At 41.1% G+C, this 23,568-nt stretch overlaps 1 protein-coding gene across 2 annotated transcripts in view; it reads left to right on the top strand.

Annotated features, from left to right (window-relative positions):
- EZR (ezrin) overlaps nucleotides 1-23,568 on the top strand; it is a 111,443-nt gene that overhangs the window by 70,162 nt on the left and 17,713 nt on the right. For both annotated transcript variants that reach the window (XM_089676286.1, XM_089676287.1), the window contains exons 5-8: nucleotides 5,635-5,909; nucleotides 7,179-7,262; nucleotides 10,705-10,851; nucleotides 17,626-17,722. In XM_089676286.1, coding sequence (XP_089532412.1) covers nucleotides 5,635-5,909; nucleotides 7,179-7,262; nucleotides 10,705-10,851; nucleotides 17,626-17,722 — 603 coding nt within the window. The remainder of the gene's footprint in view (nucleotides 1-5,634; nucleotides 5,910-7,178; nucleotides 7,263-10,704; nucleotides 10,852-17,625; nucleotides 17,723-23,568) is intronic.

Genomic DNA, 23,568 nt, shown 5'->3' with positions numbered 1-23,568 from the left:
TTTTCTGGAAGCTACACACAGCACTCTGCCAGCCTCTTCCACCAGCCTTTTCAAAACAAATGGTTTTATTTAAAAAATGATTATCATGCTGATGGGGGTGGGGGGCAGAGAAGGCAAAATATAATCAGATGTAAGCTTTAGCAATAATAAAAAAGTGGGTAGGACAAAGCTAAGATGTAAACTGCAGTAGCCCATAACTAGATTTCTATTTACTGACGTCGGATCATTGAAAACCACATATTTATAGTTGCTCCATTTTTAGATTAAGCTTTTCTGCCACTGGATAGTAAAGTACATGAGTAATGGGTTCCCAAGAGAAGAGGCAGATTCAAGCCTTGCTTTTGATAACCAGCCATGCAAAGTTAGCCTTGCAAGCCATGGGTTTACTTATTTTTTAACATTCTTCAAAAATACAATAAAGTATTATATTCATAGTCGATTAGTTGGCTGATCATTGTTTCGGTTAATCAGATGAAAACCTCAAAGAAAGTGTTGTGTATAATTTAGTTAATATGTAAATTTAAAGAGAGACAATTTATTCTTCAATATCTACTGTATATGCAGTGATGAATACAAGTAACCAGCTATATGGTTAGAGCACAAAATATCTGCAAAAATACACTCAAAAAAATTAAAGGAACACTTTTTAATCAGAGTATAGCATCAAGTCAGTTAAACTCCTGGGAAATTGAACTGGTCAGTTAAGTAGCATAGGGGGTGGTAATCCGTTTCAGCTGCTTTGGTGTTAATTACAAATTTACAACAGGTGCACTAGATGGGCAGCAATGAGATGGCCCCCAAAACAGGGATGGTCTTACAAGTTGAGGCCACTGACATTTTTTTCCCTACTCCTCTTTTCTGAGTTTTGCATTTGGCTAGGGTTAGTGTCACTGCTGGTAGCAAGAGGCGATACCTGGACCCTACAGAGGTTGCACAGGCAGTCCAACTCCTCCAGGACGTCACATCAATGTGTGCCATTACCAGAAGGTTTGCTGTGTCTCCCAGCACAGTCTCACAGGCAGTTACTCTAGAAGAGCTGGCCAGGGCCATAGCAGGTCCTTAACCCATCAGCAGGACCAGTATATGTTTCTTTGTGCAAGGAGGAACACGATGAATACTGCCTGTGCCTACAAAATGACCTCCAGCAGGCCACTGGTGTGAATGTCTCTGACCAAACAATCAGAAGCAGACTTCATGAGGGTGGCCTGAGTGCCTGACGTCCTCTAGTGGGCCCTGTGCTAACTGCCCAGCACCATAGGGCTGGATTGGCATTTGCCATTGAACATCAGAATTGGCAGGTCCAACACTGGCGCCCTATGCCTTTCACAGATGAGAGCAGGTTCACCCTGAGCACGTGACAGATGTGAACAGGGGCAAACTGACAACTCATGGGGCCCCCCGGGCAATAGGGGTTCATGGGGCCCCTGTGTCCTTGCCCAAACTCAAGCCTATGAAAAAGGTACCAGTGGCATCTCATGGGGCCCCCTACTGACCCCGGGCCCTCGGGCAGTGCCCGAGTTTCCAAATGGTCAGTCCGCCCCTGGATGTGAAAGAGTCTGGAGAAGCCGTGGAGAATGTTATGCTGCCTGTAACATCGTTCAGCATGACCGTTTTGGTGGTGGGTCAGTGATGGTCTGGAGAGGCATATCCATGGAGAGGCCCACAGACCTTTACAGGCTAGACAATGGCACCCTGACTGCCATTAGGTATCGGATGAAATCCTTGGACCCATTGTCAGACCCTATGCTGGTACATTGGGTCCTGGGTTCCTCCTGTTGCATGACAATGCCCGGCCTCATGTAGCAAGAGTATGCAGGCAGTTCCTGGAGGATGAAGGAATTCCCATGCTCGCCTGACCTAAATCAAATAGAACACCTCTGGGATATCATATTTTTGTCCATCCGACACTGCCAGGTTGCACCTCAGACTGTCCAGGGGCTCAGTGATGCCCTGGTCCAGATCTGTGAGGAAATACCCCAGGGCACCATCCGTCATCTCATTAGGAGCATGCCCCGATGTTGTCAGGCATGCATATAAGCACGTGGGGCCATACAAACTACTGAGTACCATTCTGAGTTGCTGCAATGAAATTTCAGCAAAATGGACTAGCCTGCTGAATAATTTTTTCACTTTGATTTTCTGTGTGTCTTTGAATTCAGTCCTCTGTAGGTTGATAATTTTCATTTCCATCAAACGATGGGGCATCCTTACATTCCTGACACATTACCCAGTCCATATCAGTATAGATATCCAGCATGATATTTTTCCCCATTGAGATCTGATGTGTTTTCAAAGTGTTACTTTAATTTTAATTTTTTTTTAGCAGTATATATATATATGTATATACACTCAGAAGTAGAATATAATGGGTATTTTAAATGGGAATACAGAGCGGAGCAATACAAAGCATCGTGCTTACATAGTAAAACACACACAGCACACACACAGTAAGACACAACACACCCTTTGATCTCCCCAGATGTTAACTCCTGCCTGCCCAGTGTCATTAGTACAGTGTCGATGCTTTTATTAGCACTGATCACTGTATTAGCGTCACTGGGGATGTCAGTGACAGTTTATCAGTTCCCACCCAGTGTCACAATTCCCACCGCAGTCCAGCAATAAGTCGCTGATCGCCGCCATTACTAGTAAAAAGAAATAAATAAAAATTCCAGTATATATAACACCATTTGTAGATGCTATAACTTTCACGTAAACCAATTAATTTACATGTATTGGAATTTTTTTTTAGCAAAGAAATGTAGCAGAATACATTTTGGCTTAAATTTATGAAGAACTTTTATTTTTAATTTTTTTTACTGGATATGTTTTATAGCAAAAACTCCAAAATATTTTTTTTTTTAATTGTAAATCTTTTTTTTTTATAGCACAAAAAATAAACGCACAGGTGATCAAATACCACCGAAAGAGAGCTCTATTTATGGGCAAAAAAGGAGATAAATTAAATTTATGCACAACATTGCATGACCGTGCTAAAGTAATACAGTGCTATATCGCCAAAAATGGCCTTGTCAGGAAGGGGGGTAAATCCTCTGGAGGGCTTTAAAGTAATTGTAACATTTATATATATATATATATATATATATATATAAGCTTACCTACTCTTTGTAATGGTAGTGCATCGGGTAGCCCCAATTTCCCTCATCTGGGATTCTGTGCCAGCGTTTCTGGCTCTTCCTTCCTTCAGGGTGCCCCTATAGCAAGGCACTTTAGATTCACTTTAAATCACTTACTTCCCTTGCACTGGACTACATGTCCCACGAGGCATTGCTCCTCACACATTCACAAGTTTTCAGGCACTTACTGACATGTTTGGACAAGTGTACTGAGCTGTATGTATGCTGCACGGTGTAAACTAATATTTATGAATTATGTACTGAGCTGTATGTTTGCTATACTGTATTTTCTAATATGTAAATATTGCATTCTGTATGCAGGATAATGAATTGGCTGATCAATTAATCGATAATGAAAATAGTTGAAAATTATTTTCACAATTGATTATAATCGATTATGGCGAATAGTTGTTTCAGCCCTACAACAGAGATAGCAACATGCATGCAATAGCCGACCTATTGGAGTAAAAAAGGTCTTTTTTTATGACTCGTAGTGCATAAATGATGCAGTCTGAGAATTTATATTGGATGTGTACTTGTTTATCATCTTATCCTATCTTATTCATCTGGTCTTATGTGATATAGTCAAGTCTAAGGGCCAGTTCACATTAGAACATGGTGTGGGAAACCTGCATGTAATGCAGGTTTCCCACACCACGTTCAAAACGCACTGCAGGTCCGATCTGCAGCAGGTGTCAATATTAACCACTTGCCTTCCTGAGGATTTACCCCCCTTAATGATCAGGCCTCTTTTTGCTACTCGGCGCTGCACTAATTCAACTGATAATTACGCGGTCATGCAATGCTGCACCCAAACGAAATTTTACGTCCTTTTTTTCACACAAATAGAGCTTTCTTTTGGTGGTATTTGATCACCTGTGCGACCAAACATTTTGAAGAAAAACGCTATTTTTTACTTTCAGCTATATAAAATATATAATAAACTCAAAGTTTGTTATAAATTTAGGCCAAAATGTATTCTGCTACATGTTTTTGGTAAAAAAAATCCCAATAAGTGTATATTGATTGCTTTGTGTGAAAGTTATAGCGTCTACAAACTATGGTATAGATACTGCAATTTACGACTTTTTTGCTATACAGCGCTGTGCTAGTTTAACTGACAATTGCGCGGTCATGCAATACGGTACATAAATTAAATTTGTGTCCTTTTTTTTCACACAAATAGAGCTTTCTTTCAGTGGTATTTGATCGCCTGTGCGTTTTTTTTATTTTTTGCGCTATAAAAAAAAAAGGCTGACAATTTTGAGAAAAAAAACAATATTTTGGACTTTTTGCTATAAAACATGTCCAGTAAAAAAAAAATAAAATTAAATTTCGGCCAAAATGCATTCTGCAACATGTCGTTTGCTAAAAAAAAAAAAAACAATACGTGTAAATTAATTGGTTTATGTGAAAGTTATAGCATTTAGAAATGGCGGGAAAGATACTGGGATTTTAAATTTTTTTTTATACTAATAATGGCAGCAATCAGCGACTTATGGTGGCGATCAGCGACTTATGGCGGGACTGCGGCGGACATTCTGACACTGGGGGGGAACTGACTTGGGGTCACTGACATCCCCAGTGACACCAATACAGTGATCAGTGCAAAAAAAAAAACACTGACACTGTACTAATGGCACTGGGGAGGAAGGGGTTAACCTTTTTATTTACTGAAAGGGTTAACTGAGTGAGGGGAGTGTTTTACTAGGGGGTGGGGGTGTGTACTGCAGGGGGGACAGCTGATCGGGAGAGAGAAACTCTTCTCTCCGGCTCAGCATGTCAGGAGCTGACAGGGAACTGACAGAACGGCTGTGACCCGGCGACTGACATCCGCGGCCGTGGTCGGCGGGACAGGTAGGACATTGCAAACACACGTTTTAAATCGTGCCGCCCTGCCTCCGTATTTCTACAGTGGCTGGGCGGCATGTGGTTAAGTTAATGACACCCCAAATGCAGGTCGCAAACGCAGTGTATTTGCCCACACCAAATCGCATGGTAGAAAAGTACCATGTGATCTGGTTACAGGGAGTTTCCAAAAGTAGTACAGGCACTACTTTTGGTGTGTTGTGATTTCACATATTCAAAATGAGTGGGCTGAAACTGCACTGCACTGAACTTTAAGTGACTTGCACAGAAACGTACAGCGTGTTCACGTATAAATCCCAGTGTGAACTGGCAATGTTTTCAGCAAGTAATTATTGCATATTAATAGCAAAAAGTCTTTCTGCCAGCCAACAGATGGAGCTATAGTGTATTTTTCACAACAATAGCACCGTTACTTTTTAGGTGTGCTGAAAGAGCTTTCTTGTTTACAGAACATGGATGAGTTACCAGGATAGCCAAATAGTTGAATGTTTCTGCCAGACAATGGTAGCTATGAAGCAAGCTGCTCTGCTTGGCTGCGTCTCCATATACATCCCACAGTCCACTGAAAACCCTTGTCTTGAAGTAAATGTATATTGATATCCTTTACTTTTGTGTCTGTGGTGTATAGGTATCAGCACAGGAAGTCAGGAAAGAAAACCCACTTCAGTTCAAATTCCGTGCCAAGTTCTTCCCTGAGGATGTGTCTGAGGAACTGATTCAGGAGATCACACAGAAACTGTTCTTCCTGCAAGTAAAAGAAAGTATACTGAGTGATGAAGTGTACTGCCCTCCTGAGACAGCTGTCCTTCTTGGATCGTATGCTGTACAAGCCAAATTTGGAGATTATAGCAAAGATATCCACAAATCTGGATATCTGAGCACAGAACGTCTTTTGCCACAAAGGTAAGCACACAAACAAGTAACACCAATAATCACATTAAACAGTTTCCTAGCCACAGAAAAAGCAAGAAAATATAAACTTTTCGGGCAGTTAAAGAGGTTCTTTAGTTTAGGCTAGGTTCACACAAGCCTGCACTTTGAGTGAATTCATGTCACAGCAGCGAGGTGCGTTGGCTGCTGTCCTGTGCCATCCAGTGTGCTGCAGAAAAATGCAGATATGTTGCAGTGCACATCTCACCAGTGTTATGGTGTGAACAGGGCACAGAGAAAATGATTGTTTTTTCTTTGCCCTAGTGGTTACCTATGTTTATCCAGTGCAGAAATATGCAGGTCACCATAGATATTATGAAGTCCCAAAGTTTTATTCAAAGTGGAACTTCAACGTTGTATTAAATATAAATTTCCGCTTTCGCTTGGAAATAAAAAAACAGCATTCGCTTCAGTTCTTATCTTCTCTCCAGGGCTTTGCCCTACAGAAATTCCTCTCTGAGGTCCAGTGCTACTCAGCCTTTGAATGGAATGACAGGTTGTACACTTCCTATGAGCCCAGACTGTCAAGAACCCACCCTCCAGCCTCAAAATTATTATGTGACCCTACATTTGTATCATTCTGTGGCCACCCACCACTGGCTGTAGAGGACCTGTGAAATCATGCAACCTGAATGAAGACTTAAAAAACAAAACAAAAAAAACAGTCTTTTTAAATAGTTTTTAAACAATGCAAGGGTGCTTCAAGGCGGTTAAAATGGTTTTGCACATGTAGGGGTTGGGGGGCGAGGGTGATTAAGCTGGAATTCAACTTTAGATATTGCAATAATTTATGGAATCCCATACATAAACGCCAGTGAAATTAAATGAGATAGCAACAAGTTTATTTTAATGCCAGGCCCCTACAGATGCTTATACTTTCTTTGCACACATGCGGCTGTTAGGATCCCAAGGATGTCATGTGAAAGGTTCAGTCGAAGTTTACACAAGACTGAAGACCCTCTCACCACCCCCATGTGACAGCAATGGGTATGTGAGTGGCCAATCACCCGTGTTGGCATTTAGGAGGAATGCCAATAAATAACACACTCTTTATAACCTAATATCACTTACCTGAATGAACAGTGTTGACAGAAGAGGGAATGTAGATTTAAGTAGTTGCAAGCATTAATATGAACCTGTTGCTTTGCCCTGCATGGGCAGGTCACAGGTGCACTTTACATTATTGTTCAGTTATGGAAAACTAGTCTGTGAAATTACTGTCCATGTATCATGTGTTTCTAGAGTGTTGGATCAGCACAAACTTTCAAGAGAGCAGTGGGAAGAGAGGATTGAGGTGTGGCACACGGAGCACCGCGGAATGCTCAAGTGAGTTTGGTTTTGTGGTTTGTACATTACTCAGCCCAAACATCTGTTCCCTTGTTCCACATACACAAGTACACATTACCAATATGTATGTATGTCCCACGCCATAACTCTCCATAAACAAGAAGACACAATTATTATACAGTGCAACAATTGTTGCAGAACAAATATTCTTTTTATTTCAACTTTTCCCTTTTCCATATATGTCTTTAAAAAAATGTTTTTGTACATTATTCCCATCAATACCACATAATTAGGGGATCACTGTAAAGCAGTGACAGCTAATGAGTCTTGTTTGCTAGGTTTCCTTTTAGAACTGCATGAGGAATTATTAAAGTGCTTCTACTAGTTGTGCAGCCACCAACTAATTTAGCAATGAACGGGTTCAAAGTGGAGTTTGCAAGTATTCCATCAAGCATCACTAAAAGGATAATGCTAGTGCAAAACATCACAAATAGATCATTTAAATGTATAACAAATTCATGTATAAAATGTTACTTTGCCTCCATAGCAGCATTAGTGCCATGACATTAGATTTCTGAATGGAGGAACGATGACCATTTGCCCACATTACACACTACCACTGACTTGTGTCAGTAATTGTTCAACATTTATAGAGACATTAGGCTCTATTCACAAAAGCATCTCACATGCGGTATTTAGGTGCCCAGACACATTTTTCCTAACTATCGGATACAATCTTCAAACTGTCAAATGCTCTGTAAATACCACATAAACATGCGATTAACTCAACTCACATTAGGAAATAAATAATTAAGTGCATGCAGTAATAAAGTAGTGGTCCAGGCATGCAGTATTTAAGGAACATGTATGATTTTAACTGGTTGTTAAGGAGCAGGCAGCCGGTGGAGCCCTTAAGAACCAGTAAACAACATGGTTATTAAGGAGCGGGTGGCTGGCGCATCTTTAACAACTGATGAGTCATCAGCTATCAGCGGGGTTCTCACTGACAGCTGAATGTAAAGAAAAGAATTGCCAACATTTCAAATTTGTTGAAAAAAACAACCTTCTGCATGAAGAGGGGTGGTGTGCTTTGAGGCGGGGGCTCCCCTTCCCGCCTCCCAAAGCGCCTTGTTCCCATGTTGATGAGGACAAGGGCCTCTTCCCCACAACCCTGTCCAGTGGTTGTGTTGTTTACTGGTTGTTAGGGATGTTCTTTAATAACCAGCTATTTACACTGTTAAGGATGTCAGTTACTGTTGCCATTAAAGTAGAACTAAAGACAAAACTTTTTTTTTCAGTTTTGGATAGAGTGGAGAGAAATTAGAATGCTTGCTAGTTTTTTTTTTTTGCTGTCTGTGCCCCCATTAGGGAGATACCCCCTCTCTACTTGTCCTGTTTACCAAGTGAAAAAGAAAATCCCACATTTTGGGTTGTCCCCTGAAAAGTAATAGAGGCTCTTCCAATAGGTACACTAGTTCTGTTGACCTGGGGGACCCCAAGGAATTACCTTTATTTGCAGGGATTTCCTCTCACTTCCTGTTTGGTTATGGGACAGGAAGTGAAGGGAAATTCAAAAAGACTTTGTTTTTCATTGAAAAACATACTCGCATGCGGTAAGATACCGCTTTGTGAATGGAGACCACAGTCACTGAAAGGATAGCAAAAGCTTCTAACAGGTATGAAGTGCAAGCATCAAGAAGCAGATACCTTCAGCATGTTTCAGTGTCTTTGCTTTACCCAAATGCCTTTGCATTCTGATAAGGCAAAGCTACACTTTCAATCTCTGCTTGATGAACTGCCTCACTGGCACACTGGGCAACATGATTGAGTGAACAGGCAAATTTCAGTACCATGAGGAAGTGCTGAAGGTTCACCTGATGAGAATGCCCAGGCATTAAGGCGAAGCAGAGGAAACTGAGGCCTATTATAAGTACAGTATACACGTCAGCAGACTACTGATTTTGAGGTGGGTGCTTTATACCCAATGTTTGTAGAGTTGCTGATTATCAGTTCTTTCCAATACAAAGGATATAGCCTGAAATAGTTGTTGCAGAGTGTTGTGTTCCAATGCAGATAGTCAGAGAGAGGCAAGGGCTGCAGATAGCCAAGTATCACAGTTCTTATTGTCATTGTAGGGTAAAGAAAAAATAAAATATGTTATGTAGTGGAAATAGATTTGATCTAGATAGAATTTAGTCCTGCTTTGATATTTTTCTTTTAGACGTCTTCTAGGTAGCTCAAAAAGGGGTTTCCCCAAGCTGCACTAGACTTCGTTGTGCATAGCTGGATCTACCCCCCCTTGCTGCTTATAGGGTTCATTAACTCCAATAGCTCCATGTTGTACCCAAGCAGTTCTTTTCATTGCCAAGCACATAGTGTCTGAATTGGACATATTCCTTACGAGGTGTTTTGCACTGCAGAATTGTTGTTTACAAGGTTCAGTGAACCATTTGAGAGAGAGATTGGGGTCCTGTCCATCTGTTCTATGTACAGCCTGACGTAGGTGGGGTTTGGGTGATCTTCTGAACCACTTTTAGATATTTTATATCTTTGATATTATATTATTGTTATTAGTATTTATACAGATAGCAGTGACTGAACTGAATGGAATTGGATTATATGGTATACAGAATGCCAGGAATGTGTCCTGCATGGGAGATATATTTCCCTACTATTTAGGTTGTGGTTCCTTTAAGGGAGAATTCAAGAGACCTTTTTAGTACTCAGCGGTTCTGATCCATGCACAGTAAGGGGTTCTGGGGTAGTTCAGTCAAAGAGGAGACGACTGATACTTTCTAGATTGGTAAGTCCTCATTTGGGACCCAGAATTTGGAGGCTGAGAGGGACTTTGGATGGGAAAAAGCCCCCAAACCGTGAGTATAGGGACTTTGATCCTGAAAGGGTTAACCCACCTACAAGGGAGGTTTGAAAAAGCAGTAGCAAGTAGTCAGCACCTGTCTATGAAGTGAAGTGGAGTAGTACACAACTGTGAGAAAGTTTGAGCTGTTTAACAACTGAGACTGTTTTGTTGAGCTCCCACAGCTCATCTTGTACCCTTAACCAGGTTGGACCCCTAAACCTAATTGTGGGACCAAGGTACTGGTGGTGAGCCAATTTTTGGTCCTTGATTATTTGTGTTTGCTTGTTTTGAGAGACCAATAAAGACTTTATATTTAGAAGCGGCTGGCTAGTGATCTTGGGCTCTCCATATTACAATGGTAAAACATGACTTATATAGACTGAGATTTTCCTCTAAGTAAATGGCAGAGAGGGGTAGCATATAAGGAGTGGTGGAAGGATAGGTATGTCCTGTAGTAGCATTCATGATGGATAGTAGAGTTGAGAGTCCAAATAGTGAAAAACTGGACAGGATGATGCTAGAGTAGTTGAGGTGAGAAATTCAGGGGAATTAGTAGGGATTATATCTTAGAGATATTGCACTGTAACCATATACTGATTTTTCATTTTCATGAACCTATAGAGAAGATGCAATGCTGGAATACCTGAAGATAGCTCAAGACTTAGAGATGTATGGCATCAACTACTTTGATATTAAGAATAAAAAGGGAACAGACCTCTGGCTGGGAGTTGACTCACTGGGCTTAAATATTTATGAACACGAAGACAAGTAAGTAATCAAGCATGCACTGGATTGTTTGACTGATTTTGGACTGGCCAGTTGATCTGAAAAAGCCAGATTGTCCTTGTTGAAAATGTGCTTGGAGTTTGTACGATATGAAATACTATGATCTCAGTACTATACTTATATATACCTTTAAGGCTATTATTAAAGCTTCCTTTGGTTCAGATTTTAACAAAGATTTATTACTTATCATTTTACAGTCCTTTTCATAGTCACACCCATCGATCAGTCAACTTGGGTACAACCAACCTGCTAGATTCACTTGCGATTATCGCTAGTGGCTGCTATAGCCACTAGCAATAATCACTGTCTTCTCCCTGTGAACTGGTAATGGAAAATATGTGCCGCTCAGGCTACAAGGGAAAGCAATCCTGTGTCGACCACTATGAGTGCAGTCCAGAGAAGGAGCTTGTCTCCGCTCCAAGCAACTGTTAAGCGAAGGATGAATCCCATGAAGCCGCTCATCTATGCAGACCCGCTGGTATTGAAATGAATGTCAGTCTCACGCTGTGCTCCCACCAGGTCACGCCCACAACGTGTTTCACTCTGCCCCGCAGGGGTTAATCATAGGGATCCCCACAACAATTGCACAGCAGGAGGGATTCCCCTGTCAGCACGGTCTGTGTTGATGGGAGAATCCTGTGAATTTCTTTCCAAAATTCGTCTATGGTCTGCCTTAAGATGGCATTTTCTGTTACTGATCTACACTTGTTGAAGTAAAAAAAAATAATTTCAATGCTATGAACAGAAAGGCATTGATTGCATAAGAACTCACCTCCTTTGCTGGGTAACCTCCATTGCTGGTCCCACACATTACAGTCTTATTGTGTAATCTCTGTTAGATACAAATTTACCACAATTATGTATTGGAAAGGCCTGCTTGATTGTTTAGGTAGGCCTTCATACTACACAGCTGTTGGTAAATCTAAAGAAAATTTATAGTTAAATTATAATGTGTGATCATCTTAAACCGACCATAATGAAAGTAACCGTATGAATGGAATTCACATGTGTTCTATGAAAGTATTAAATAATCTCAGTTATTCCTGTTTCTTAAAGGCATATAGACAACACATCTAAGCAACATAATCCTAAAGATAGATTACTTATCAGTATAAGTCAAGGATTGGGTTCAGTAGCAAAAAATATCCAAAACTTTGAGCACACGCTGGGGCAGTATTAAATCTGAACTCCAGCCTTTTCTTCAGTCTTGCACAGTTGTACAGGCTCCATTCCTGCACCACTGAAATTGCTTACTTTGATTTCATTGTACACTGTCACCTTCTCACAGTACACTTAGAATTTGCAGCAAGTCAGACAGAACCCACCTCATTTCCTGGCTGGAGTACATCCAACATAATTTAGTCGTGTTTTCCCCAGCTTTACTGCCCCTAGCCTACCCCTATAATTCAATAGATTTCAGTTGTTTCAATCATGGAGGCTCAGCATCACATGTGTGTTTTACCTAGAATGGTCTGCGTGTAAATGCAGTCTGCCTAGGAATGCCTACTCCTCCATATTGATATCCACCCATCAAGGCATTTTGATGTTTGCATAACTCCTCTCAAGAGAACAGCCCACTGCTTTCATCATGGCTGCGGGCTCTTGAGAGGACTGCAAAGGCAAGGTGCTGTGATGTTTTCAAGGAGCACCCTACCGGCCCCTCCCACAAAACACAATCTGCCTGCATTGCGTAGAGAAGCACAGAGACCCATTGATGGAGTCTAAAATAAAATATGTAATGAAACAAAAAGGGTTTTATTTTAAAATTAATTGGCATGTTGATGAGAAAGGGAGGGGGACATCAAGGAAGGCCAGAAATCAACAGATTAAACATTTTAGGTTTCAATCCATTATTATGGCTCAACAGTGACACTGCCGTGAGAAGACTGTTCATCAACTTTAGTGACTTGGTAAAGATGCATTATCCAAACAAAAGTCAAGAAGCCAGTGGTAACACTTAACATCTTGCAGAGATTTACAGCTGAAATGGAGAATCATTCCACCAGGTACCTTGAACACTTCACAAAACTGTGCTTTATGAAAGAAGTTTGAGGAGAAAGTTTCAAGAAACCTTAAAAAGTTTCTGCACTGTTTTATTGTATAGAGCTACAGCCCTTTAGTGTTAAATCCCATTGACATCTGTATTCCACACTCCCAGACCAGAGCTAACCATTTGTGGACACTGGATATACTACAGACAACCAAATAATTTTGTTCAAGTACACAAGACATCTGAAGTGCACCCAGTCCTGCCCCTCAGCTTCTCCTGCCCTTGCACTTGTCAGCAGTTCCCCACTGTCAAAATGGATATCTGGGAGTTGCTATGTAACCACAGCAGTTGTAGAAGCTGCTGCTTTCAAAAAGTAAGCCATCTGACATAGTGTTTATAAACATTGTTTAGAGATACAAAGTAACTCTGTAAGGGCTTAAGTTATAATCCTATACCCACAGTTGGTCCAGAGGAAGGCAAAAAAAACCCAGCAAAGCATGATCCAATTTGCTCCTTCAGGGGAAAAATTTCCTTTCTTATCCCCCGAGAGGCAATGGGATATTCCCTGGACCAACTTTACTTATTTTTTGCATCAATAGTTATATTATGTGTATCTAGGAAAGAATCCAGGCCTTTTTTAATGCAATGCACTGAGCTGGCCAGAACCAACTCTTGAGGGAGTCTATTGCACATTACCACAGCTCTCACTGTGAAGAAACCTTTCCGTGTTTGGAGATGTAAAGAGTGCCCCCTTGTCTTCTGTGATGACCTCGGGGTGAATAACTCTACACCGAGTTCACTATATGAACCACTGATGTATTTATACATGTTGATCATATCCCCCCTTAATCTCCTCTTCTCAAGAGAGAATAAATTCAGTTCCTTTAATTTTTTCCCATAGCTGAGCTCCTTCATGCCTCATATCAGTTTGGTTGCCCTTCTCTGTACTTTCTCCAGTTCTCCAATGTTCTTTTTGTGAATTGGTGCCCAAAATTGAACTGCATATTCCAGATGAGGTCTTACTAATGATTTGTACAGGGGTAATATGATATCTCTCTCTATGGAGTCTATACCTATTTTAATACAAGAGAGGATTTTGCTCGCTCTAGAGGAAAACTTGCTTTGATCTCTGAAAAGTGATTCTGGTGGATTGCTTTTCAGAGAACAGTACAGCAGCTGCTGACAGGCATTCAATAGATGATACTGCCACCTTGTGCCTTTTTTTTTTTTTTTTTTTTTTTTTTTTTTTTTTACCATGGAAAGGATTTTTAAATAGGAATACTAAACTGCAAGTCTAGCATTTAGCTCTCTGGTCACGTTCAGTGAGCAAAGCTTTGCAGTTGCAGCATGTGTACAATTTCATCTACCTGCCATGTAATTTTAAGGTGGGCTCAGCCACCTGTTTTACCCTCCTCCTTGCTGCAAGTGTAAACAAACCTTACTTTTTAATCTACTCTGGTTCCATTCAAACACATCAAAGGAATGAGCTTTGATATGCATATTGATGTTAGTTAAAGCAATCTGACATGAAAAAAAATTCTGTTATTAAAAAAAAAAAAAAAGAAAGTTTATTTTCAATTGTGTGTTTTTAACCCCTTACTAACCTTAGTTTTCCCTACCGGCCTCAATTAACTCCTTTTTACTGTTCCCACCCATAACTAATTTTACTTTATATTGTTTGTTAATTGTTCAGTGTCACATTAAAAAAAGCACTAGATAGTGTCATTTTAAAGCTGAAATCCAAGAATTCAGGCACTTTGTAAAATGTGCTGATATATGGTGAGTTAAGCAGACCCCCGCATGCCACCCCCCACCCCTTTGCCCTCCCATCCCTCCTGCTTATTGGGTGGCTCATTGTGAAGGTTTTTGATGCCCACCCAGAGAATCCAGCGTTGTTCAGGTGAGATCCTCTTGTTCTTTGGCACCTCTTAGTCCCGCGCCGCCATATTGATGATTACATCTTCAAGAGGCCTGTTGGCTCTTCCTGGTTCAGGCAGTGTGCCTCCTGGTTATGCAGCGCTTGACATGCCTCCCTCCCTTTCTGAATGAAGCACTTTGCTTTCTGGGATATGATTGTCCCATATCCCAGTAGGTAAAGGGAGGACAGTTCACGCCATTTGCCTAGGCAAATGACATTTAGGTAGGGGCTGGGCTTCACTTTTTTTTTACCAAAAAGTAAAAAAACAAAATAAAGATCTGTGAATAAGTTCAATTATTATAAAGCTCTCTGTGATTGGGCAAGAGGAGGGAACAGGTGAGCACAGTCACTGAGAGGCCGAGCCACCTGCCAGTCCAGGCAGCTGGGTGGATCCCGACCTTCTTTGCTGAGCCTGGACCAGCTGAGTGATGTCAACCGACAGTGATCTTTAGCTGAAAATGGGTCACAGGAGTGCAGAATGAAGTGCACACCTGTGATCTGTAGCAGTAGGGCCAAAATAGCTTTGGTCATACTTCTCTTCTCCTTTAAGGATGCTGTCAGGAGGCAGTTCCTTAACAACCAGCTAGTAATTGTATATATTTGTTAAACAGCACATGGCTAGAGCACAACTTATTTAACAAATGTATTTTTTTCCTTTTTTGTGTTTGTGAATTGACTTTCAGATGGGTTTATGCAGTATTTACCGAGTATTTCTTATTTTTGCAGTAAATACTGCCAAAACCTGTACTGAACATTTTCATTATCACATGCAATATTTGCCTATGTGGCCCAAGTATCACATGCAATATCCTTTAGTCAATCGAACCCTATATATTTTGGGAAAAGCACAAGGACCTAACATTTAAAAGTGAAAATAACAAAAAAAAAGAATGGAGCATAGGGCTATATTTTAGTGGTATCATAACTGGAAGGATATTTGGGGGGGGGGGGCCCTCTGGTGAAGTGCTTGAGTAGCAGCAGCAGCTCTGTAAGGCACAAGGTGTGGTTAGCCCTGTCCTGTCTAGAGAAATAGAAAGGAGTACATGAAGTCACTCTTTTGTAAGCTGCCAACCTTGCAGATTCCACCCTGTGGAGAAACAAGGAGTGCCTGTCTGTAGGTTACGTAACAGAAACTGCCAGTATTTTTTTCATTATTTGAAATACTGGAACCCTACAGTGTCACTATGGAGACACAAACAGGTTTTTCAAGCTGCTTCATCCAACAAAGTAAAGGACTGATCAGAAGAAAAGTTTTCCTGTTTGGAACACCCAATACCAGCTAGCTCTACAACATTACCTTGTGTGTGCAGCATGTGAATTTCTGCTTATTGTAAGTTGATAGGTCAGACACCTGAATTCCTGGAATTTGTAGCCTAACATCTCCCTTAAGAATATAGAGGGCTGTTTTCAGAAAGCATTAGGAGGCTAAACAGTGCAGCTTTCCAATATGTTTTTTAGGTCTCTTAATTGCAGGTCTCTAACATAACTTGGCACCATCATGGTTTTTAGGAAAGTTTAATCTCCATTGTGACTTTCTTTACACTTGTTGCCAAGCACATTTCTGGCTATTGTCCCAGTATCACCTGTAAACCAAAAGTGATTAGGGGTATAACTGGCTGTTCTACAGCTATTTAATTCATTGTGATATCCTAGAAATGGTGAGCCACACTGCATTTAGGGTGCCTTTAAGAATAATGGCACCTAAACATGCATCACGTGTTTTACCACAATTTGCAATCATGGGCAGAATCACAGCAATTGTAAATGGGGCCTAAGAGATTTTGAATGTTTCTTCTGCCAAAAAAAATTATACCACCTAGCAATTATTTTATTTTTGGTGTACAGTTCCAAAAAAAAACCAAAAAAAATATTCGAGGTATATATAGTATTATTATAACTTTGCCAAAATATAGTAAAAGCTGTTTCTTTTCAAATCCTTCAAAAATGCTTCACAAATGCACCAAAGAAGCAAAAACACAAACACCTGTGTATGATGTCCACACACATGATCCTAATAAACTAGTGGAGGGCCCATGAACTGAAAGTGGACCAGTAAGTATCTACTGTTAGAATGGCCTGGGTTGAAAGATAAGATGACATTTTAAGTTTTGATTCACACATGTGCGGTGTGAATTGAAGCTCAGTTTTTCACAGCTAACTGACAAAGTAGTTGTTCAGCATTTCAGATCGGGTTTAGAACAGGATCAGGTCAGGATTTTATCCTGCTCTCAACTGAATGATATATGCGATTCAGAAGCATTCCACTAGAAATCAATGATTTTGCAGCTGACCTGGAAAACTCAGGACTCCTTTTCAATTTACACTGAATCCGCACTCCGGCTGCACCAGACTTATATGAACAGGCACAATAGAAAGCAATGTTCTTTCACGTGTCATGCGAATTGAATGCGGTTCAAAACGCATCCAATTCGCAAATGTGTGAACTGGCTCTAAAAGGTAGGTTCAGGGTCATACTTTATGAGTTAAGAGTCAGAGCAATCATTTAAGGGTTATTAAAGCTGAATGTTGTCTAAAAACATGTGAATGATTAATGCAGAGTAATCCAGTATGAAACTTTGCCTCTGTGCTGAAGCTTTCTGTAATAAAGACCAGTCACTGCTGTTCCATCTTGTAGGGGGAGTGATCTTTTTCAGACCCTTCCTGTTGTCTGCAGAAAACCTGTACTGGGTTGGCATACTGGTCCCTCTCACAATGCTGCTCTCTGCACAAGTTATGGTTTCTTACTATAGAATGCCAAAAACAGTAATCACTTTAATGCTACTTTTACTTCATGCAAATATTTTTATCATTATTATGCTATATTCAAAAAATGTTCTTTTTCTCTTAGGCTGACTCCAAAGATTGGGTTTCCTTGGAGTGAAATTAGAAATATCTCCTTCAATGATAAGAAATTTATTATCAAACCAATTGATAAGAAAGCTCCAGTAAGTTCACATAACCCAATACCATTTTACCTTTATTCATCTACTATTCACCGTTTAAATGGCTGGTGCTCATTAGTATCCAGTTGGCTCATTGTTACTAGCAAGAGTGTGCCCATACATTGAACAAGGTATAAATCAGAAGTCAAAGTGGTGTGAGTAATTTGCAAATTAAGCAGTATAGAATGTGTCACGTACCACATAATTTAAAGAATGGTGGAGTTGGAATATGGCACATCCAGTACATTGTATTTCAGTATCACTTACAGCACCATGTATGGTGGTTTGAAGAATATACACTGCTGAAAAAAATTAAAGGAACACTTTTTAATCAGAGTATAGTATCAAGTCAATTAAACTCCTGGGATATTGATCTGCTCAGTTAAGTAGCAGTTTCAGCTGGTGTTTGCTGTGTCTCCCAGCACAGTCTCAAGAGCATGGAGGGAGATTCCAGGAGACAGGCAGCTGCTCTAGGAGAGTTGAACAGGGCCGAAAAAGGTCCTTAACCCATCAGCAGGACTGATATCTGCTTCTTTGTGCAAGGAGGAACAAGATGAGCACTGCCAGAACCCTACAAAATGACCTCCAGCAGGCCACTGGTATGAATGTCTCTGAACCAAACAATCAGAAATAGACTTCATGAGGGTGGCCTGAGGGTCCGACATCCTCTATTGAGCCCTGTACTCATGGCCTGGTACTATAGAGCTGGATTGGCATTTGCCATTGAACACCGGATTTGGCAGTTCCATCACTGGTGCCCTGTGCTTTTCACAGATAATAGCAGGTTCACCCTGAGCACATGTGACAGACGTGAAAGGGTCTGGAGAAGCCCTGGAGAATGTTATGCTGCCTGTAACATCGTTCAGCATGACCGGTTTGGTGGTGGGTCAGTGATGGTTTAGGGAAGCATATCCATGGAGGGACGCACAAACCTCTACAGGCTAAACAATGGCACCCTGACTGCCATTAGGTATCGGGATGAAATCCTTGGACCCATTGTTAGACCCTAGGCTGGAGTGTGGGTCCCGGGTTCCACCTAGTGCACGACAATGCCCAGCCTCATGTGGTGAGAGTATGCAGCCAGTTCCTGGAGGATGAAGGAATTGATACCATTGAATGACCGCCACACTCGCGTAACCTAAATCCAATAGAACACCTCTGGGATATCATGTTTTGGTCCATCCGACGCCACCAGGTTGCACCTCAGACTGTCCAGGAGCTCAGTTATGCCCTGGTCCAGATCTGGGAGGAAATACCCAGGACTCCACCTGTCATCTCATTAGGAGCATGCCCTGATGTTGTCAGACATGTATACAAGCACGTGGGGGGGCCATACAAACTACTGAGTACCATTTTGAGTTGCTGCAATGAAATTTCAGCAACATGGACTAGCCTGTTGCTTAATTTTTTCACTTTGATTTTCGGGGTGTCTTTGAATTCCGTCCTCTGATGGAAATGAAAATTATTAACCTACAAACGATGAGCATCCTTACGTTCCTATCACATTACCCAGTCCATATCAGTATAGATATCCAGCATATTTTTCCCCATCGAGATCTGATGTGTTTTCAAAGTGTTCTTTTCATTTTTTTGAGCAGTGTATGTTAAATCATAGTCAGAACGGGCACATTATCACAGAAGACATGAAGTTTTTTTCTACAGCACACATCACACTATACACTGTCATGTCCTCTAAAATGCTATTCTCTTTTCTGTTCTGATGAAGGGCTTGTAATAGGCAGCGGTGTTATCTTTACTTATTTAGGCCTCTTGCACACTGCAGCTTGAAAAAGCTCAGTACAGCATTTTATAAGGTAAAATGTAGCCTATTATTTACAATGTGTCTTTGCACACAGGCAAAGAGCAAATAAGCGCTGTGTATTCCTCGGTAAGAAAAAAATTGGAAAGTCTGTATTTTTGGTCAGTAATTTATGCCTCCTGCACATGAATATGCTCAAAATTCACTCAAATATGTGCATTTGAACATTATTATTAATACATTTTCCCTAAGAACATATTGCGCGCACAAATGCACACAAAACAAGTGCCTGAAATTTATTTTAAAAAAACATCAGTACTGTGTGCTAGAGGCCTTAATAATAATTCACATTTACAAGATTGTAAAATGTTTGTTTGTATCGTGGGAGAGAAAAAAAATGTGGAATTACTGAAACCTTTGTAGGGCATACATTCTTAGAGATATACTACACATACAGTACGCACTGCCCTCTCCACCATCCTACACATACCCTTCATAAATACCAAAGAAAGCATTTTCAGGCAGATTTCTACAATGTAATACAATTACAGTTTATGTATTCTATTTATGTGCAGGCACCATATTTGCCTGTTATAACCACATTCTTAATGGCAGTTTTATAAAATGGGAGAAAAGTAAATATGACCATTGCCAAAAGTAACTGGTCAGCTGTCAAGTTTCCGTCTGTAACCTGCACTCAGAAAATAAAACATAAAAAAACCTGTAGAGAGAACTTGTCATATGGTTCAGTTCTCTTGAAACTGGTCAGCTCCCGTTTCTGTTTGTAACCTGCACTTAGAAAATGAAACATGAAAAACCTGTATAGAAAACTTGTTGTATGGTTCAATTCCCTAGCTTAAAATGACAATAACGGCAAACTCCAGCAAAAGCTTTATTTTCTCTTCCATCCAGAGACGCGGGAAGTCATAGGCCTGTTGCACAGGGGAGTAAAAATTGCTGAGTTTTTGTTACTGATCTGAAATAAGATCCATTGGTGTCTATGGGACAATGCACACAGTTGAGTAAAGATCAGTACTATAGCTTTGAGTACAGAGCAGTAAAATAAAACATTTTCCATTTGAGTTCAGTAATTTACTCACATATTTAGTAATTTAGACCTCTTGCACATGAGCGTCATAATTTAGTAATCTTTTACAAGGGGCCACAATACTGGCAATGAAGAAGAATTTCCCTTCCACACCTTTGTTCACCTATTCTCTATACTCAACATTACTCAGGTCTATACACACAGTTTTTGGCCCCTTGCACATGGGCATCACAAGTTCATGAGTAAACATCAGTAATGTATGATACTCGTGTGCAAGGGTCCTTGCAGGAAGGTTGGACAGTGCAGGCAGCCTAGGATAACCTCTCCTGCTGTCAGCATGCCTCCTAGAGTCCTAGGAGGATAGACATATATTTCTTCAATTCTGCTGGAATAAATCCAACCTTTTTTTTCCAGGATTTGTCCATTTTTTTCTTCATTCAAGATCCTGCATCACTGCTAGAACTGGCCTTTACACTTGTAGCTGTCTAGCACGGCCTATACTCAGCCTGGGTTTTGGAGTGTTGTGACTGAACCCCTTTGGATTGAACATTGCAGGGTTATCCTGGCAGTGACCTTTGGGAACTGGTTTCCACATTGCAGTGATTTTCAGTCCCCATTCTGGCAACAAGTGAGCTGCAGCCACTTTCTGGGTCCAGAGCCGCTATCCTCTAGTATCTCAGTGCTTGCCAGATTTCTGAAGACTCACTCTGTTAGTAGGCTTAGCATGGGGCATTACCTTGTTTGGATCATTGTGTGCATTTAAAATTCCTGCTTTCCAAAAAGTTCTTTGTGCTCTGCATTATCTTTCCTACCATTCAGCATCAGGGAAGCATCTGTCCATGGCTGCTTCAGTTTTTCAGAGCCACATGCTACTCTAATCTCAGTCATTTCTTCTTGCCTACTGTGACTTTGGCCATCCCCAGCCATCTGACCCTCAAGGTTTTGGTAAGTACCTGAGACTGTGTCTTCTACCCTTAGCTTAATTTCCTTACCTCAACACGGTCACAACTTGTTTATTTCCAGATGCAGATGGAATAGTCATGCTGCAACAGTGGACCCCAGTTCACACTCCTTCTACTGTGTGGTGTACTGACATTTGCAATTTGGAATCCTTTTACCCTATGATTATAGGGTCTAATTTGCCACCAGAATCCTTCTTAGCTCCACCAAGTGAGGCCAAGTCCCTTGTTCTATCCAGCAGGGTCTCTACCAGCACACAAGATTTTGTAGCAAAATTCACCCAGTTCCTCACTGGTTCTGATTGCAGAGGGCTTAACCATACTCCCCCATAGAGTTTTTTGCTGTTCCGCCTATGTCCTTTGAGGCAACCGAGTCACTGATCACAGTAGCCATTTCTAAATCTGGACCTGAGTCACCTCTGTCTCTCCCTGACTAGACTGTAGTTGATTAGATCTTCTGCTCTAACAACAAATTTAAAAGAGATTGTTTTAATGCTTATTGATACAGTGCATACTATTCTTGAGGATCTCCCTCCTATTTCTGGACTTGGGTCTTTCAGAGCTTCTACAGCTGTAAAGGCCTTCTCACTATAACCGCTGTTCAAGTTTAACCTTGTCATTACATTCCAATTCCCATTCACATTCTTTGATGTATTCTTCTATGGGTATTGAAAACACTCTGATAGTTCCTGGACAACCCCTGAGCACTTACTGAATTTGTTTGGGAAGGGTTTTATCAAACTGTGGCCTATATCCACTGTGGATCTGCTATTGACCAACTATAAAAAGGAAATCAATAGCCTGTAGAGGGAATTCTTACATTCAAAGATTCTATCAACCAACAGTTAGAATTCCACTTAAAAACCCAGTTCTCACTGGCTGTCCCTGCCCTTCACCCTATTCTGTCTATGACCTTAGTTTGCTAAATGGTGGCAGAATGATTTAAATTATTCAAAAGGGATCTGTTCACTGTGACAGTGGATCCTTTCCTAAGCTTGTGCAGATGCCTGGAGGCTTACCTTTCAACTGTAATGTCCTGCCTGAAGTATCTTGGCTTGTCTTCCTTATGGGCTTGTTGTCCTTAAGAGCACTCTGCTTGAGAAGGCTCAGTAGCTCATGTGAAGGGGTCCTGCGAGACTCCGAAACGTTGCCATGCTGTAACTATGTAATTGTTCATTAAAACTTTTGGACCCATATTGGTGACCCTTGGTGTACTGGTGACATTCTCCCCTGCTGATTCTGTTCAGTTCCAGCTGACGGTCGCTACAGCACACAGCCATTTTTAACGCAGGACCGTGTGCGTTTGGATTGTACATTTGCATGAGAAAAAACAAGGCACATGTCACAGAGCCGGACCAGAACTCTGGACCGGCACTTGGCTCAGCCTCTCAGCAATCCGCTGAGAGCCTAAGCCAGCCCCTCCCATCCTCACCACAGCCCAGCGCTCCAGTGAGTGCTGGATGGGTGAAACAGAGAGCTAGAGGCTGACAGTCCTGGTTCTCTGCTCAAAGCAGAGGAGGAGAACTGAGCGACCATGGTCTTTGATCACTTCATTCTCTGTGCAGGGCTGATGAGGGACAGATGACAGATTCAGCATCATAATACCCTGAGCCACCCACATGCTGAACAACCTAGTTTCCTAATGCAGGAACCCTCTGGCAGTAGCATGGAATGCTCTTAACTCTGCAGCTTCTGCACACACCGGTATAGGTCTTCATCCTTGTTTCATTTGCATTGAGAGACAGGCATTTCTAGTGATCATCTTCACTTTGGATTTACCCAGGCAGATGTTCTTGGCCTTCCTGATAAGACTCCTTATCACTGTTCCACAGACTCTGATGCACCCTTGGATCTGTGGAGTGAGAAGCATTTCTAATCCTGTGACTCTTTGAGGTTCCAGGATAGGCGTAAAATGTAAGCAATTTTTCCATTACAGGTTCGCCTGAGAGGTATTTTTTTTTTTGCAGATCGTGCTCATCTCTATCAAGTCTGCATTTCTTTTTGCTATATTTTGGTGAGATCTACCCTTCTATTACCTGCCTAATTCTTGAATAATCCCATGTACTTTCCTCTAACTGGTCAT

Source organism: Staurois parvus, unplaced genomic scaffold (assembly GCF_062004578.1).
Source record: "Staurois parvus isolate SC_StPar_1 unplaced genomic scaffold, SC_StPar_1.0 ptg000165l, whole genome shotgun sequence".
In the NCBI taxonomy this organism is placed as follows: domain Eukaryota; kingdom Metazoa; phylum Chordata; class Amphibia; order Anura; family Ranidae; genus Staurois; species Staurois parvus.
Note: the sequence above shows the minus strand (reverse complement) of the source record. Positions and strands in the feature narration are given on the sequence as shown.